The sequence below is a fragment of the Rhinolophus ferrumequinum genome, chromosome 13 (genome assembly GCF_004115265.2).
Source record: "Rhinolophus ferrumequinum isolate MPI-CBG mRhiFer1 chromosome 13, mRhiFer1_v1.p, whole genome shotgun sequence".
Classification (NCBI taxonomy): Eukaryota; Metazoa; Chordata; class Mammalia; order Chiroptera; family Rhinolophidae; genus Rhinolophus; species Rhinolophus ferrumequinum.
In genome coordinates, this window is record NC_046296.1 from 54,337,199 (window position 1) to 54,357,000 (window position 19,802).

General features: G+C 43.4%; 1 protein-coding gene and 1 long non-coding RNA gene across 2 annotated transcripts in view; one reads left to right on the forward strand and one right to left on the reverse strand.

Moving 5' to 3' along the window:
- RAB10 (RAB10, member RAS oncogene family) overlaps positions 1–796 on the reverse strand; it is a 68,289-nt gene extending 67,493 nt beyond the window's left edge. The window contains exon 1 of the mRNA XM_033124388.1: positions 147–796. Within this exon, the coding sequence (XP_032980279.1) occupies positions 147–273 (127 nt within the window). The 5' untranslated portion in view covers positions 274–796. The remainder of the gene's footprint in view (positions 1–146) is intronic.
- A 314-nt stretch (positions 797–1,110) lies between these two features.
- LOC117033356 (uncharacterized) lies at positions 1,111–16,375 on the forward strand. The gene is made up of 4 exons (XR_004424872.1): positions 1,111–1,150; positions 1,815–1,925; positions 2,920–3,004; positions 13,534–16,375. It is a non-coding gene; the product is annotated as an uncharacterized LOC117033356 (long non-coding RNA).
- The last annotated feature ends 3,427 nt before the right edge of the window (positions 16,376–19,802 follow it).

The window sequence follows — 19,802 nt, forward strand, 5'->3', positions numbered from 1 at the left end:
ATGCTGATTCAAACAGTAACTTGGGTCGGTCGCCTGGAATCGGAATCACTGAAACAAAGGCGTACATTACGGGAAGCAAGATGTCTGGGATAAAAGAAATGGTTTGCAACTACAGAGCCCGTACACCATCCTCCCACAGGTCTTACCTATGGTGGAAATAAAGGTGGTATTGAAGGCATCATCCGAAAAACGAAAAAGGACACAGGTCTTCCCCACTCCCGAGTCCCCGATCAGGAGCAGCTTGAAAAGCAGGTCGTACGTCTTCTTCGCCATTGGGAGGAGCGGCTCAGGCGCTCGCCGCCGGCGGCCCCAAGGGATCGGTCCCTCTCACTATGGCCAACTCCTCACTCGGGTGTTCTCAGGCCGGAGGACCGGGGAAGCGTGGGAAAAAGGAGGGCTCGTGAGGGCGCGGGCGACCTACGAACGGCTTCGTCGAGGATGCCTCGACGGTGGCGGCGTCCGGTGCCTCCGAGGGCGGCGACCGCAGCTCCGCAGCCTCTCCCAGCCGCTCCGCCCGGTTCCGGGGAGTCGGTCGGGACAAAATGGCCTCCCCTCCCCCTTCAGGGTTGCTCGGCCGGGACGCTCCCACGGGCGAGCGATCAAGCTCTGCCGTCAAGGGAGCGCGGTGGCGTGAGGACAGTCTCTCTCCGGAGCAGAAAGTCCGCGCTAGAACGCGGTGATGGCAGCGAACCAGGATCCCAAGCCGACGAGCTCAGCTACATAGCCACAGGAAACCAAGCCGCCCCGGCCAGAGCCCTTATCCCCGTGCCCTCTCACGCCGGCGTGCGCGCTGCCTGAGACGCACGCAAGGACGTACGCCCGCCCTTCCCTGGCGCCCTCGCCCTGCGATCCGCCTCTGCGCACGCGCAACATAGAATGTGAGCCCATGAGGGGGCGGGGAGAGGTGGGCTGAATCTCCGGGCCTCAGTCTCAGGCCTGACAGAGAAGACAGAGGGGAGGGGCGAGAGAGGGCGAGGCCGCGGGCGCGCTCCCTGTGGCCGCCTGATAGGGTGCGCAGCGTTACGAGCACGCCCCGCGGGGAGGTGCTGCTAGTGACTGCGCAGGCGCGGCACGCTGGAGTAGCCCTTTAACCCCCCTCCTTCTCCCTCCCGGGGTCGCCCTCATGTTTGCGCTGAGGCAGCTCTGGTTGGTGTGTATCCCGTGTGTGGAGCTGGTCTTGACGCAGCGACGGGCTTGGGTGGCCGTGTGTTTCTGTGTAGCTAGCTCGTAAAGGCGAGAAAAAAAAATAGTGCCCTGGGTCATTTAATATCCTCTTTGCTAAAAGGAGATGCATGCTGGAGTCACCTCCCTCGTGGGCTAGTCGTGACAGGGGAAACGTTAGGGCTCCATCCGGGTTTACTTGAGGAGCAAGAGTTGGCGTTCAAGAGAGCAGGGGTTTGAAATGGAGAAACTGGCCACGCTGCTCAGGTTGGGATGATGTAATCTGCCTTCCTGCGCGAGGAGAGGAAGAATGAGGAACACCTGGGCGCAGGGAGAGGCTCCCCACCGAGGGGAAGCTTCGGTGCTGTGCCCTACGCGGAGAACCCGCTCCAGGCCTCGGCGGTCCTTTTGGAACCCGGAGCCCGAGAGCGCTATACAGACGAGGCAGGTCCCCTCCCTCCCGCCAGAATTGAACCACCGGCGCCCAAAATTGAAGGGTAGTGAAGCCAACCCCAACCGACGCTGCCTCCTCTTGCCTTTTCATTCGCCTTCCTTCCCTTTCCCCCATCAGTCTTATTTGTACCTCCTGTTTCCTCTTCTTTTTTGTGGTTAAATATTCATCCTCCTGCCTTACCATCATCTGTGTTTCATAGCTCCAGAACCTGGTGGGCTGGTTCAACCTGACATGAGGAAACCCTGAGACACCTGGAACGCAAGAAACGGATTAAGAAAGAAGTCAAGTCTGCATTTCCACACACACAAATGTTTGTGTATTTAATATGTAATTAAAATCAGTCTTTCAGGCAGTTAGGTACCCATTTCAATCTCCTGTTCTTTAAAGACTTGTCTTACTTTTCTTCCTTGCCAACCACCCCTAAAGCTTCATTACTAAAGATGCTTGTCTTCTCTAATACATCTCACTCTACGTTTTGTTTCTGTGATGACTCTTTTTCGTCTTGTCACTTAAACATTATTCTTTCTTTCAGTTGGGAAGGCCTTATGATAATACGAGCAATTCTAAAATAGGCTAGCAATGGGAATCACAAAATGAGCTATGGTCAGTGCTTCACGGGTTTGTTATCAATTCAGAGCCTTAACTTTGAGCACCTTAGGACTAGCTTCAGTGTTAATATGGTTCTTTTCAAAATAAGGTCTATTAACTCAAGCCTGGGTGTTGGGATCATGGAATTTTAGAGCTGTCATGTTTTACAAAACATAATTGAACTCCTGCATGTAATTTACAGAGGAGTCTAAGGCTTAGTGAGATTAGGGACTTGCCAGAGGTCACACTGTTAGTGGCAGAGCCAGCACTATAAGGACAAGCAAAAAAAAGAAGAACTTCCACAGGACATCATATTGCATGAAGAAGAGACTTGGGAGGCTCAGCCAGTACTTAATGTTTGGCTTCCCTAAATTTAATTAAAGGTTTTGCTGGAGTAAGGCCTAAGCATCAAGCCATATCTACCACTGAAGGCAGCTAGAGTGAGCAAGCACGGGAAATCTCTGACCCTAGGAAAAAAAGGATAAAATGATGTCTATGTAGGCCTAGAAGGTAAACCTAGAGTTGTGAGGTAATATTTGATAAAAGTTGAAACATAGTGAAAGAAGATGCCAATTTAGTACGAACTTAGGGTTTATGCCCTTTTCAAAATTGCTTCCTACAGAATCTAGTCCAAATGTTTGCCAAGCCAAGAAAGGAAATAGGTATATTTGTATGTTTATACTATCAATTAAGGTATTATTTTTATATTTTTCTAGGAAACGTACAGCTGGCCAGCTCATAGTTCCAGTCTTCAGCTTCAGCTCTGAGGACCTGCCTTATAAGAAATCCCTGCCTCAAAAGGTATTGACTCAGGGTCATCTTTATCCCTCTTCCTGCATATATTTTCCACTCTCTGTACCTGATTTCTTGCTCTTTAATTGCTCTGCCCCTTGCGCACTCTGTTCTTCCTCAGAATGGAGTCTTCCCTTGAATGGCAGCCCACTGCTGTGTCATCACCTTACTCTAGTCTCAGGGACTTTGTCTATTTACATACGGCTGTTTACTGTGTTCACATTCCCAGTGTCCCCTAGGACTCCAGGAGATTCTAAGTACTGACTGCCCAGAGGCTACAACTTTTCTTTTCATGAACGCCTGCCAATATTCTGCTCTGCCTACATATCTTGATTTAGTCCTACCTCCTGTTAGAGAATGATTGCCTTGCCCCCTGAGCCTTCCCTAGCCCTCTGGATGTGTTTGTTCTAGTCTTCTCCAGGGATGCCTCAATTCTGAAGTGCTAGCCTCTTCAGATGGCACTTAAGGGGCTCCAGACCCTAGACAATGAGCTTTATTTCCTGTCCTAGTTTCCACACTCTAGTCTACAGACAAGCTGAACTAGTAGTCTTCTCTACAGTTACTATGTATCTTCTTGATTTCATGCTTAGTTTGATGTGGTTCTCTCTGTGGGAAATGCACCCTCCCCCCACCCTACCTACATCCCTTCAGCCTTCAGCGTCAAGGTCCTCACCATAGCCTGTCTTCCCCAACACTCTCACCAGAAGGAACTTGTTTCTCCTTGAACTTCCATAACTTTAAAAAATCAATTATGTTTCCCCCCTTCACGAGTAATACATATTATTTCACAGTTTCAGGGGTACAAAACAACGTAATAATTAAACATTTACAACCCTCATAAAGTGATAACCCCAACAAGTCTACTAACCCTCTGACACCATACGTAGCTATTACAGTACCATTGACTATATTCCCTATGCTGAACTTAACATTCTATGACTGTATACGCATATGTATTTATGTATGTATCTCTCTCTCTCTCTCTCTCTCTCTCTATATATATATATATATATGTATTATTTTTTTAATTATAGTTGACATCCAATACTATTGTCAGTTTCAGGTGTATAGCTCAGTGGCCAGGCATTTATATAATTTATGAAGTGATCCCCCCGATAAATCCAGCACCCATCCTATACCACGCATAGTTTTCACAACATTACTGACTATACTCTCCATACTATGCTTCACATCGCCATGACTGTCCCGTGACCACCAATCTGCACTTCCCAATTCCCCCACCCTTCTCACCCATCCCCCGAACGCCCCTCCTATCCAGCAACCAACCATCAGTTTGCTCTCTGCATCCATGAATCTATATCTGTCTTGTTTGTTCGTTTATTCTGTTCTTTAGATTCCACATATAAGTGAGATCATATGGTATTTGTCTTTCTCAGTCTGACTTATTTCACTTGACGTAATATCCTCTAGATCCATCCACATTGTTGGAGATGGTAATATTTTTTTTTTTTTTTATGGCAGAGTAATACTACATTGTATAAATATACCACGGTTTCTTTTTTTTTTTTAACTTTTATTTATTGTGTGTTTTTCCAGGACCCATCAGCTCCAAGTCAAGTAGTTGTTTCAATCTAGTTGGGGAGGGTGCAGCTCATACTGGCCCATGCGGGGATCAAACCGGCAACCCTGGTGTTATGAGCATTGTGCTCTAATCAACTGAGCTAACCGGCTGCCCCCACAATTTCTTTATCTAATCAATGCATGTTTATTTTTAGACACTCAGAACCTGCTAATAAGCAAAACAGAAAAACTTTAATTATTAAAACTTCTACCCCCAACCAAGGGAATGGTTACCAGAAGGGAGGGGTGGGGGAATGCGTGAAAAGGGGAAGGGGAACATAGTCAATGATATTGTGATAAGTTTACACGGTGACAGATGATTACTAGAATTAGTAGAGTGATCACATCATCAGATATAAAAATGTTGAATCAGTATATTATACACCTGAAAGTAATATCACCAATATAAGCTTGTCTACCAACTATACTTAAATTTAAAAAAAAAAAAATTATTAAAAGAAAAAACTTCTACCCTCAGAATAACCACTATTAGCATTTTGGTGTATAGCCTTAGAGAAAGTCTTCTTCCTTTGGCTCTTTATTTAGATATTTCTTATGACACATTTTCTACATTTCATGAAAAATATTTATGTGCATATATTATTTTCTCAAATTGGAACCTTCTTGAGGTCTATGACTATTATATATGTCACTTTGCACAGTGCCTTGAATATATCAGAAAAAAATATGTTTATTGAAGAAAAAGGCAAATGAAACTCAGAGAGATTCACGTTCTTTTTTCCTGGAAAACATTAATTCAGAAAAATTTTCAAAATGTTGAAAAACTTGAAAATTCTAAAGAAGTGAATGGAAAGATAGTGCTTTTGGAGCAATATTTTATTTATTTTAGAAAATACATAAAGAACTCACCTAACTGCATCACAGAGTTTATTTCTGTGAACAAAAAATACTGTTAAGGCTAATAGAGCAACTGTTAAGGAATGAACACTAAACTTGGAGTCAGATACCCTAGACTCAAAACCCCGCTCTTCTACTGACTAACTCTGTGACAATGGATGATTCATTTAACCTCACTTAGTATATTTTCTTCATATGTCAAAAGGATATAGTGCTTCATGAAATTGTTTCAAAAATTAAATAAGAATGCAGTGAATGTGCTTTATATAGCATAAAACATTATGCAAATATAGTGATTATTATTATTAAGAGATAAGAGCAATGAATTGCACCATAAGGAAAATGAAAGCAGAAAAATTACAAGTGAGAATACTTACACATGATCGAAGCAACAAGCCATCCTGGAAGAAAAATGATGCCAAAGGAAGTTGAACTAAGAATAGGAATAGGTCAGATGAAGGAGAAATGAAAGCCTAAAACTGGGAGAAGCAAGAATTGGAACTGACTTGAGTTGCAGAGATTCGATGGTTTCATCGAAAGGAGTAATGAGACCAAAAGAAAGAAATTCAATGGCTAAAAAACCCCTACACGCACACTAAAAACTTGATACCAGGGGTGGCCGGTTGGCTCAGTTGGTTAGAGCGTGGTACTAATAACACCAAGGTTTCCGATTCGATCCCCTCATGGGTCACCGTGAGCTGTGCCCTCCTTAAAAAAAAAGAAAAAAAACTTGACACCATCAACTGCAACCTATGTGAGGAATTGGTTCAGCACAGTGGATAAAAATAAATGAGCCTTGAGTTGGCTAAACCAAGGGTTCTACATCTGTCACTTGTTAAACAAAGAGACTTTGGGTACATTACCTAACCTCTCTAAACCTATTTCCTCATCTGTAAAGTGGGAACAAGATAGAAACTACCATTGAGTGAGGATTAAATGAGATGCAATGTTTGGCCTTTCGTTAATGTTCAGAAATACAATTACCACCATAAGAACTGAGAAAACTTTTTCCATTTGACAATCATTAGCTTGTTGAAAAAAGCAAATCTAGAGGGACGTAGGTTTTAAAATTACATATGTAGAGACATAAAATACATTCTATTAATCCATGAGGATATTCTAGAAGGGAAAAGACTTCCCATAAATCCATCTTTGCAACTTTATGCCTCTTCTAAAAGTGATTATGGATCAAGCAGGAACCCTAACCAGGCTAGGGACTGCACATTTACATATTAAAATGTAAATATATAGGTTGACCTCTTTTTTTAATGTCTAAAGGAAAACAATAGAATCATCCAAAGCAAAGGGTGATTATCTATTTTCTAATAATTCAACTATCTCGTATTAAAGTAATAACTGCTCAATTCATACTACATAGAAAATGGAGAGCACCAAGAAATAAACAGACATAATGGTTCTCTTTTAACATGAAGGTGTTCATAGTAAACCCCTGGAGGGATCGATCCAAAACGGATCTATAAAGCACACATCCTTCAGAGGAACTGGGCTATTTATGGCAGTAGGGAGCTTTGAAGAGCAAAGAAGGTTTTAGATAAACTAAGAGAGAGACAGGAGCAGAGAACACAGGGCATGGTAACTTGACCTGCATGAGAGGGTTTGAAAAAAATCGTAGAAGCACCTAAAAGTTAAGACACAATAGAGTTGGAGAGAAAAGGTACCTTCTAGAGGCAGAACCCAGGAGACCACTGGCAAAGTGAGAAAAGAGGGCTGCTCAGGGAGATACTTGAACCCAAGTGGAACGGAAATTAATTCAACCTTAGATGTCTCTCCAGAAAACTATCCTCAAGTGTCAAGACCTAGAGAAAGACCCATCAGATTTAAAAAACAGTGACAAGAGGGAAATGCTTTAACCCCATGCCAAGCCAAGAAATATGAAGCTACATTTATAACTTATAAATTCAAAGATTCATAGCATGATATAATGGAATCACAGTGATCTAATCTTGAATCCCTGTTCTATCTCATTTTAGCTGAGTCATCTTAGACAATCACTACTCATTCTGAACTTCAGTTTCCTCATCTGGAAAGTGAGGTTATCCATAGCTACCAAAGCAAGCTATTGTGAAGATTAAAATATTTCACGCAAAGAACCTGGCAGTGGGACTAGCAGTTTCTTAAACATTGATTCTCTTCCCCACTACAAGATGTAAACCATCTAAGGAACTATTGTTGTGTCTCTTATAGTACCTAGCCTAGTGCCTTGCATGTAATAGGGGCTCAATAAATAGTAATCAGATTGAATTACACCTGCATTAGAAGAAATCTTGGAAGCCATTTAAACTAATGTCCTGCTCCATGCAGAAATGCCCTAACCACCGGGTGACCTGTCCAGCCTCTGTGTGAATACTGCTAGTGAGCTTGTTGATGCCAAGAGCACTGGGTATTTCTGACCAAACGTGTTCCACATACTGAATTTAAGTGGGCATCGCTGTAACATCACCCCTTTGCCTTACTTCTGTCCTCTGGAACAACACAGAATAAACCTTCCTCACATTCACGTGATAGCTCTTCAGCGATTTAAAGATAGATTTGGTATTTTCCTCTAAACTGCTCCAAGCTAACTCCCTTCATATAAGCCAACTCTCAGATACTATCTGCACCACCATTCTGGTTTGCATATGTCCCTCTTGGAATGTGGCATTCATAATTGAACGCTGTGCTCGGGTTGAGGACATCACCCTGTAGTAATGCCCAGATTAGGCCAACACTGGTAAGTAATTGGAATACTCCCTAAGACTGAGGTGGTTTGGTACCTGATTGAGAAGAAACCACCTTCCAGATCAAGCTTACATTGTAACCATTCTTTAAGTTATTAAAGCTATTAAATAAATCATGATAAAAATTACATCTTACATATACAAAGGAAAGGAACAGCAATTCTTAGAAGTGCAAGAAAAATATGTGAAGAAATGTTCAAGTTCACTTGTAATCAGAGAAATTAAAATGAAAATAACAATAAGATGGTATTTTCTGCCCACCAGAATGGCAAAAATTAGAAAGATGGATAATACTAAGTGTTGGTGAGGATGTGGAGAAGCAAGAACTCTCATGCATAGCTGGTGGGAGTACAGTCTGGTCCAGCTATTCTGGGAAGCAATCAGCCAATGTTCAGTAAATGATGTTTATGCCTTTGACCCAACAATACCACACCTGGGTGTGTCCAAGAGAAATTCTCACAGGTTTATCATGGCTTTGTGGCAACTAGATGTTGAAATTTCTAAACATCTGTTACTAGGGCAATGAGTAAATAAAATGTGGTAGATGCATATTGAGTTAGTCCAGATTACAAAGGGTTGGCTTGGGTTTGGAAATCCACTAAAAGGACTACTCAGACCCAAGTCAAGATTATCTCTTTTTTTATTGGGGAACAGTGTGTTTTACCGGGACCCATCAGTCGTTGTCCTTCAATCTAGTTGTGGAGGGCACAGCTCAGCTCCAAGTGCAGTCACCATTTTCAATCTTAGTTGCAGAAGGCACAGCCCATCATCCCATGTGGGAATTGAACCGGTAACCTTGTTAAGAGCTCGTTCTCTAACCAACTGAGCCATCCGGGTGCCTCAAGGTTGTTATCCCTTCAGTTTACTAACGAACTAGCAAACATGCAAAGCAAAGAACAATGTCTTCCCGGTCCTTACAGAAACAGGCCCAAATTCTGGTGATCAGTGCAGGCCATTTAGAGGGAAGAAACTTAGTTTTTATAGGATTACCGTGTTGCCCCGAAAATAAGACCGGGTCTTATATTAATTTTTGCTCCGAAAGACACTTTAGGGTTTATGTTCAGGGGATGTCATCCTGAAAAATCATGGTACGGCTTATTTTCTGGTTAATAAGGAGGGGCTGGGTCAGCATTCAAGGGTCTATTATGTACCATGTAAGAAAATTCTCTGTTGTACTATTGGGCCTATAGCAGGCCTGACAATGGCTAGCCCAGATGCTATAAAATACTGTGTAACAGTATTAATCTAATAACAAGCTGCACATTCAGCAGCATGGAGAACTGAAACAAAGGAAACAGTGATTTATAGTACAATGCCATTCATGTAAATTAAAAACATACAAAACTATTTTATGAGGCTTCATACACATTTAATAACGTACATTAAATACATTAGAGAGGGAACATGGAGAGGTAAGGCAATGAGAGGGGAAGAAGGAAAAAATATGAAAAATAAAATGAGTGAGATCTTGCACGGATTAAAAATGTCAGTAGTCAGTGTGCTAGGAAGCAAGGATGATTAACTTAGTGTTCTGCCTCCTAAATCTAAACTTTACACAAAACAAAAGTGAGGAGGGGATTGATAGTTCATGGAGATAGAGGAAATTGGTATTGATACTCCTTACAGATAGCAGAATAATAACAAAGTGAGAAAAAAACTAAATATTTGGTTTGATAAAAAGACTACAGATTCTGGCTATTTGCTTTTATACTTAATTGCCACATAGCATGACAATAATTACGCAAATTAAATTTAAAACTTTGTGACAGATTTGTTTGGTCAGGTTGATTTGATCATGGTAGCTTCAGACTGCATGAAATTGTCTGTTCACAAAGCTTGGTGCTCAGCTCTCAGCTGTCACCTGTCAGCCCTTGCCCTGCCCTGTCTGGTTCCAGCTCTTTGGACTAAGCACCCAGTTATTTGCAGGCTGCCCCACCTCTTTCCTGGAGCCAGAGAGAGGGTGGAAGCACAGGCTGTGAAAAGCCCTCATGCTACATACCAATGGAGTTAGACACTGCCAGTATATACCTGCACGCAGCCGTCTCGATTGTCCAAAATACCCCCAAGAGGAAGCCAAGACCTTGCAGGGCAGCTTGTGCATCCAGGTTTCCACTGCCTCAGGGTATTGGTGTCCTAACAGCCAAATGGAGATCCTGTTTCTTTTCCTTGTTCCTTCCAGTGCCATCTCCCACCCCTCACCCATATTCACACTCACTTCCTTGGGTAATGGGCATTTATCAGGTCTTTGGCTGCTACCACAGAAGCCCCTTCCTTTGACTAGGAAACTTTCCACCATGGGTTTTCAGTATGCAGAGCCTTCCTCCCACTATATTCCTTTCCCCAGCACTCAACCCCCATTGCACCTCCAAACACACATCTTGGTTGTGGGGATAAGAGATGGGCTCTACCAATCTGATGCACCGGCCCAAAACCTTGGCACGGGCTATTGACCCAAAGGAGGAAGCACCGTGGGCATGTACTAAGGAGGCAGTAGGGTGTAGCAACAGTATTGGTTTCCAGGGCACCTGTGTATGATATGATATGATATATATTTAATGATATAATCCCCAGAGCTGGATGGTATCCCAGGTCCAGTGCTGGCCACAGTTGTACTGTAGAATCTCTTTGGTGTCCTTCGAGGACAGTGATGGCCTCATTGTCTGGCCTCAACAGACTAGATCTGTGGCCTGTTTCTGCCCCCCAATTCCTTAGCCTGGTTCTCGAGCCTTCCCAGTAATTCTGAGAGTTTCCCAATGGTCTTTCATTACATTTATTTTCTGCTTCTATTTGCCAAAGTTGGTTTGTGTCGCAGCCAAGATCCCTGACTGACACACTTGTTTCAGGGAGAACTTGTAAGGTGATTCCAGCTTTACCTGACGTTCCCACCACGTCCACTTTCTCTTTCCCATCTTCTGCTAACCTTGCCACTTGGACCTGCTGCATTTCTGCTCAAACTTGTCCCATCTGCCAGTCTCTCTCCCAAGGCTGCTGCACCTTTGATCCCTCTTCCCCATGTCTCCACGGCCTCCCTCTAGCCCCCTCCCTAGGGCTCAGACATCCTGTGCTCCCTGCCTGTGGAAGCCTGGACAGCTGCACAGTCATCCTAATCCAGTTGTGATTAGGATGTGATCAGCACAGCGCTGCCAGGGGACAGATTCCTCAGCTGCTGGAAGGAAGGGTCACCAGGAGGAAAGGGGCATCACCAGAGAGGTGGGGAGGGGAGCAGAGATGTTTTTTCCCATTTTTATATTTTTCTAATAATACAAGTTGTCATTTACCAAGTTCCTGCATTGCACTGGCCCTTGGTGAACATGGCCTCACATTAATACTTTGAGGTAGAGGCTACCACAATCCCCATTTTCAGGTGAGGAAATAAGAGTTTAAAGAGGTGAAGAGGGATGGAATGAGATGATAGCTTGGATCTCCTTCAGAATAATTGGACGGAGCATAGATGAATGTGATGTAGACAAAAAAAGATTGGCCATGGGGTTGATCATTGTACAAGCTGGATAATAGGTAAATGGAAATTCCTTATACTATTGTGTCTAATTTGTATATATTTGAAATTTTCCATGATTAAAAATGTTTTAAGTTGGGAAACTTGATCAAACTCATACAAACAATGGGATACGCTGGGTTTGGATTCCAGGCCTTCTGACTTCAGTGCTTTAACCTCTACACTGGATTCCTGGCAAGGTACCAAAAAAGACCTAAGAGGAAAAGATTAGTAATTTTCAGAGGATTCAGAGGCCTCTTGACTAATTTCTGCTCCTGTTTTCCGTGTATATTATGGCAAGGATCAACAGAGGATGGCCAGAGATTAATTCCCCACGGCTAGAGCTTCTTATAAAGATGCCCTTGTTTTCTCTGCCTGCTTCTGAGTAGGTGCAGAAGCAGCCCATACTTAGTCTTTGGCAGCCAAAGTTTTCTAAAAACACCCAGGCAGCAGCTGTCCTTGCGCTGTCACCTGACTTGCCAGGCCCTGAGTCAGCACCACTCCCCTTCACAGCCACCCCCCCCCCCCATTCCTGAGCCAGATCTGACTTGCCCTTTCCTGGCTGCGCTGAACCAGTTGGGCCAGCCCCGTCCCGCCCTGTGCCAGCATCTTCCTCAGTGGGTGGCTTCTTGGCTCCCTCGCTCTCACCTGGGTTCCCACCCTCGCACTACCCTTGTCATCCAGAGCAGCAACCTCATGCCTGAGACTTAAGCTCTGAGGGGAGCTGAAAGACCACCTCCGAGCTGTTGGGGGTGTAGACAGGGTTCTGGAATCTGTCCATGGTAGAAAGGATGAGCTGGGCGTTAGTATCTCCTACCATCTGCCAAGGAAAGGCTTCCTTTTCTGGGTGACTCTGGGATTTGCTTTAGGAGAAAATATAAAGATACCACCCCCTCCCATAGAGGAGGATTCCACCCCGAGGCTCAAGCCAAGAAGAGACCAGGGCTGGAGCAATATGGACACTCAATTCTTGATCTCTGTTTCTCTCGTGGGTCCTCTTATCTCACCCTTCTCTTGGTCTAGACATGAAGCTACAGTTAAGAGCTGACACGACATATTCCCCAGGCATTGACGCACACTGCCCCTGACACTGGGCCTGGAGGATACAGACACAGAGCCCATTGCTAAGTCGCTAAGGTTCGCCTTCTCCCCACCGCCAGCTCCATCCCTCAGGCCTCCAGGCCAGCCTGCGCCTGATCCTGGTCCTGCCACGTAGGCCTGTGTGAACTTGGAGCAATAACCGACTTCTATGAGCTCCACTTTTTATCTTGTAACATAAGAATAAAATACCTACCTTGCAGGTTTGTCATGAGGGTCAGACAAAGTTGTGCGTGGACAACACCTAGTAGGCACACAGCACCCATCAGCTTCCTTACCTTGCCTTGGGATTGGCTCCTGCTCAATTTGAACCGATTTCAAAGCTTTCAGGCCTGAGACCAAGTGCTGCCCCAGCTTGTGTGTGTGTGTGTGTGTGTGTGTGTGTGTGTGTGTGTATGTGTGTGTGTGTGTGTTATTCTGGGCCTTCACACCTCCTTCCCCATTGACTCCCACGTGGGCCGGTTGTTTTCTGAGCATCTGCCAGCCCAGACTGCACTACACCACTGTCCTGACTTCATGATTCTACACACTCCGAATGTGTCCCCTTGGCTACGCCACAGTTTCACCTGATTATCTCTGTGTATTCTCTCACTAACTCATTAGCTTCTTCTTCCCTGTCTTGAGCTTCAAAGCTCTGAATGTGAATATTCCAGGGCCGTTTCTCCCAGCACCATCTTCTGTGCCTGCCCATTGTCTCAGGACCCACTGTCTTGAGTCTCCTGCACCCACATAAACAGCTAGTTCCCCCCTCTTTTCTCTCCTCACAGCTCCCTGGCCAAGAGAAGGATGTTACAGCTCTCCTACCGGAAGGGATCAGGCCTTTCTCTAAGCATGCTAGTTTTCTAGTCCTTTTGAAACATCGGGTTGGGAGCCGCAATGGAGACAATGCTACAGGCATGGTTTGACCTGGTATGTCCACTGCATGGTGTGCATAAGTCCTGGGGTTAATGTAAGTATATACTAGGACTTCGGCAACTCTGTCATACTGTTGGCTCTTTTAGGTTTGTGGCCAACTAGAAATCCTAGACCTTTATTCACAAACTGCAGGTGTCTCCCAGGTGTCATTTTGTACTGTGATAGCTGATTTTATAAGATCTAACTTTAGTATCACATCTATTTATTTCTACTAAATATCACTTTTTTATCAAGATTACTATTTTGGTTCTTTAACAGATAAATCATAAGGCAAAAAGTGACAGAAGGGCAACTTGTAGAATAAAAGAGATTTAATGATATATCAACAAATTGCAATGTGTAGGCTTTGTTTGGATCCTGATTTAAACAAATAAACTGTAAAAAAATTTATATTTGAGACAATTGGAAATTTGAGCAATGGATATTTGATGATGTTAAGAAATTATTGAAGTTTCTTTTTAGGTGTGAGAATAGTGTTAAGAGATTTTGTTTTTAACAAGCAGGATGTCTGAGATTTGCTTCAAAATAAAATGAGGGAGGGGAAAATAGTAGGGGTATAGGAGAAACAAGATTGGCTGTGAGTTGAAAATAGTTGAAGCTGGATGATTGGTCCATGGGGTTTCTTATGTAATTATGTCCACATTTGTGAATGTTTGAAATTATCCAAAAGGAAAATTATTTTGAATCTTGCCTCTGTCATCCAACATGTTAACTGCTCTTAGCCCTGTACCCTTCATCTAATAAGTATGATTTCTGTCTCTATATCTAAGTAGTTAATGCACAAGTCAACCAGGTCAGCACTACAAGCACATCTCTGTGACCCACCAAGAGCTACTAAGCTGACTGATCTGTGATGTAGTGATAGTCCGTCCTCTTTGGAAATGGCTGATCAATGAACCATGATTCCACCTACTTCAATTATCTCGTCCTCATTTACAATGATATCATGAAAGATTTGTTCAGTACCTTGTAAAAATCAAAATGCAAAATTCTAACCATCATCCTTATTTGCACTTTTGCAATCTGTTTTTCTAGCTAAGATTTTAATCCATTTGTTCTAAGTGAATTGCGAGTAGAGTTGGTGCCAAATATCGATCTTTCTTTTCCAAAACGCCCGAAAGTCACTTGCTTTAAATAATGCAATTTTGAAATTTATAGCATAAACATAACTCACTGTACTTTGTCCCTACTGTAAAGTCTGGCCAATCACACCCAGCTGGCCTCACACGTGACCCAGGCCGTGACAGTCAAAGTCTAACCCTGGACTTTAGTTGGGAAACGCATTTTTTCCCCTGCTAAATTGAAAGGTTGTAATCCTGTAGACACTGGTGGCCATCTTGCCACCACCTGGGTAGAGTCTGCTTGAGAATGATGCCAACACAGAGGAAAGCAGAGCTGAGGAATGGAAAGAGATTCTTGGATTACCTCATTTGAGCCTCTAGTTTTAGCTATGCCTAAAGCTAGCAACCCCTGTCATTTTTGGCTATGTGAGCCAATACATTCTATTCTTTTCTTAAAATCAGTTTAAGCTGGATTTCTGTCACTTGCAAAAGAAGTTCTGACTAATACAGTGAGTGTTATTGGTTGAACAATGGAATGCATAATCTAAAATGTTCTGTTTTGTATAATTTTTGTATGATTATATTGTATATGCAGCATTATTTTTATAACTTTATTGAGGTATAGTTTGCATATCATAAAATTCACTTATTAAAGCATACAATCCAGTCATTTCTGGCATAGTCACAGAAATGTGCAGTTATTACCACCATCTTATTTAGAACATTTTCATGCTGCCAAAAGAAACTGTATCCATTACTTATCACTCCCCAAACTCCAAATTTTTGTGGAAATTCCCAAGCTTCTCCCCAACCTACTGCATCAGAATTTCTCTTTCTCCCATACATAGAATCATAGACTGCTAGGGCTGGGAGATCCCATTGGGTCTTCATTTTTAAATTGATAATATAGCCAGAAGATGATTGGCTTTTCCTCTAACTCCCTGGACCCATCAAGGCCAGACTGAGTCCTCAGTGTGCATCTTTCCAATATATTCAAGTGCAACAGTATTTGTGACTAATGAGATTTTACTGAAGGTTTCATGGGAAGGTGGAGAAGAGAATTGCATCACACATCACAAAGCAAAACTTAATTAGATCCCTCCATTTGACTAGCTAGACTTGTTCTTCCACCAAAAGTTTTCTCCCTTGCTACCATATCGCCAGGTCTCTTCTCTTCATCCCTCCTACTACACAACTTCTGAAATTCCCTCTTTTTTCCCCAAACCATTCAACCATGGTCTCAAATTTATACACCACACTCAACAAAGCAAAAGTATAGTAGCTATTTTTGTACACAACTGTTTTTCCTCAAACGTGCTCCTTGAGAAACGGAGTGGTATCTCAATTCATTTTATGGTCGTAGAGCCATATCAATAATAAGTACTTCCTTATTTATTATTGATGTAGCTTATTAAGAACAAAACACTGGGCTAAGTATCTCACAAAATGACTTACTTGATGTCATGTAGTTCATTAGTGGCAAATCTGGTATATAACTTTCATTATAAGGGTCAAAGCACAACTTCTCAGGCATTCATATACGTAGACTTCAATTTCTTTGGCTTAACAGCCCTGTGGGATACGTGGAAAGGATATATTATTTCATCTTCCAAATATAGGGAAACTGAGGTACAGTGACTTTGCAACTCAGATAGTTGAGGATTTTGAACTGGGGTCTAGGATTCTTTATCTTTAGCAGGATATGTGAAATTGTAGCCAAAATCTCAGTGGGAAGACACAATGGAAAATATAACCGATAAGGGTCACTGTGTAATCCTGGGCGCTGTAACATGAGGTCAAACCTAAAAGATTGAAGCGTTATGGCCAGTAGGGAGCACTGAGAAGGGAGGGTGAGGGAGGACAGACCGTTAGTGTTTCTCCCACAGTGACAGGAAAGATGGCAGCATTGGACAAGGCGGAATACTGTTTGGCAAGGCCGTGTGTTCCCGTGTGGGAAGCATGACTCATCGGGGTGTCACAGCTCAGGGAAACAGTCTCGTAAGACCTTCCAAGTCCTTTTAGTCCAACTCTGTATTTACCAAGCAACTCAGATCTACTTGTGGCTTCTGAAATGCGCCTTCCCGCAGAGGGAAAAATGTGCTGACTGGGATTGCTTCAGGGCTATTGTCAATTATGTTTTACAGGATGAATGAAGAATGCTGCATTTGGTCTCTCTTTCATGGGTTGGGTTTAGAGTGCATTTATTCATTCAACATTAATTCAACAAATATTTGCTGAGTGCCATTGATATGCCAGACGTTGAACTGAGCCCTTGTAAGACAAGTCAGATAAGATCCCTATCCTTACGGAGTGTGCACGCTAATGAGACGTGACACATAACAAAAAAGCAAACAAATCAATAGATAATTCCAAACTGTGATACTCCACACCTCGGGTTACTGAATTCCTTCCTACAGGCTCGCTGTATCCCAGGTTCTATAAAGCTCCCCGTCTCAGCCTCACCAGGAAGATTTTAAAAGGTTTAGCCCCATCTCAGAGAATTCAGCATCAAATTTCCCTTTTAGTCTGGCCTGGACCCTGAGAGGATGTGTTTCAGTAACTAGACTTAAAAGACTCACTGCCTCCCTCACTGCTGTCGGTCTAGCTCGGGACCTCAGTCTTGTGTCATAGGCCATGACTTGATAACCTCATCCACGTGTTCATTCAACAACTTTCTGAACTCTTATTGGGAACCAAGCATTATGTTTGGGGCTGGGGATTCAGAAATGAGTAAGACACGCTCCCTGCCTTCCGGTGCACAGTCCAAGGGAGGGGCACACATTAGTGATTCCTGTGCTTCTGCTATGAGCTAGGAGAGAGGGAAGTGCAGGTGCTGTGTACAGAAGGGGGATCCCAAAGTCATCCTGGAGAGAGGGGTGGTCAGGGAAGGTGTCCCTGAGGAGCAGATATTTAAACTGAGGCTTTTTGTGTTTTGTTTTTTTTAAAGTAAGTTCTGGTGTGTGTGTGTGTGTGTGTGTGTGTGTGTGTGTGTGTGTGTGTGTGTGTGTACAAAAATAACAAACGTTGAAACTTCAGAAAATACAGAAACAAAGGGCATTTAAAGCCATGCATAAAAGCACCATTGATAACAATTTGGTGAGGTGTACCTTCCAGTCTCTTCGTATGTGAACTTAGATTTGGAGGGCAAAGATTTACCTTGGCAGTGAAGGCAGGGAGGAGAAAGTATTTGGTAAAGGCAGTTGTCCTTAGGTTGCCTTTAAAAACCAGATGTAATAGATAATACATCACTGAAATATCTCTGGCACCTAGCCAGAACATGGAAGACAGTAGTTGCTCAACTTATATTTGTTTTATAAAAAGGAACAAGATGTCATGAAAAAATGAGCCTTTGAATATGAAAGCATAAGAACGCAGTTTCTTCTTCGAGGCCCAGCATCTGCAAGATTGAAAAGAGTGTCCTGGGAGGGGCCATGCCAGACTAAGGTTTCTGTCATTTATTAGCACCAGTGTAAACTGCAAAGGCTGACATCGGTGCTATTCTAGGAGAGAAGATGTCAAGGGCAGAAGGCTTCTGGGTGGTCAGGTATGAGGGACAGAGAAGGCTCTACCTGCTGTATGATGTATCCTGGACCCAAGGGATGGAGGCAGGCAGTAGGGGATGTTCATCTACCGCCCCCCACCCCCAGCTCCTCCTGGGACCGTGTGGAACAGTTGGCATCGAGACCTTGAGACATGTATTATATCACTGGCATTTGGGAAGGTGTGGGAAGAAAAGAGATTTGACCCCTTCAGCTCTTGCTTCTTCTCAGGTGACTGGTAGGGGTTTCTCCTTAGGAAGAAGAAGAGAGGTTTTAGGGATCCTGACCCAGGGCTCCCAGGTACAGTGGCTCAGAATGTGTCCTGCACCATAGTGAACAAGGCAGCCTTCACAGCCGGACGTGTACTGACGTAAATGAGAATAGGGAAGCAGTTGTAGACATTCTAGGCCTCTGGCTGGAGCAGCACCCATCCACGTAAAGCGCCGCTTGCATACACAGCCATGCAGACTGGAGAGCAAATGCTTGCACATACAGCCAGTGCACAGATATGCTTGTCTCAAGTGCACGGTGGTCTCTTCCCTCACCACCTGCTGCTCTCAGAGGCCCAACTTCTAACTCTCACCTCTCCCCCTTCTCCCCCACTTGAAAGGTGACATATTTCCCCTAGGGGAAGGAGGAAGTGGCTGCCTCATAGCGGCAATGGGCTGTGTGTGAGAGAGTGGCAAGGTGTGAATATGCCTGAACCCAGCCGGGGATGGTCCCTGCTAGGACACTGGAAGGCTGCCTGAGCCCTCCAAGGATCTGAGCCAGCACATGCCACCACACATGTTGTACTAGCTTCAAATGCTTTTACTTGGGAAAAGGGGACAATCTTCCTAATTTGCGAAGCTGGCTTTGTACATTCCCCCACTCCTCTTTTTCTACCTTAACAAGTTGTATAACTTCCGCTTTGTCTTAGGACCCAAAAAGACAAATTCTGAAAGGCAAATTATCATGTTTCCAAATCTCAGCTACCATAATACAGTAAATAAAGTGAAAAGCTTTGAAAACAAAATACTAGTCAGGGATTGCAAACTCTTATGCATGCTAGAGGCAGAAAAGAGGCAAGTAGTTACTCTACATGTGTAAAATGAGCCTTTTATTTATTTCATTTTTTTGGGTCAGCTTTATTGAGATGTAATTTACACACAATAAAATTTACCAACTTTAAGTGTACAATTCAGTGAGTTTTCACAAATGCAACCACGACCACAATCGTGATATAGAATATTTCTATTACATCAAAAAGTTCTCTCATGGTCCTTAGCAGTCAATCCTTTTCTTCCAACTTCTGGCCCCTGGCAACTACTGATCTATTTTCTATCACTGTTGTTTTGCCTTTTCCAGAATTTTCTATAAATGGAATCATACATTATGTAGTGTTTTGTGTCTGGCTTCTTTCTCTTAGCATAATGCTTTTAAGACTCATTTCTATTGTGCATGTATCAGTGGTCTGTTCCTTTTAATTGCTGAGTAGTAGTTGGTTGATGAGCATACCACAAATTGTTAATTCATTCGTCA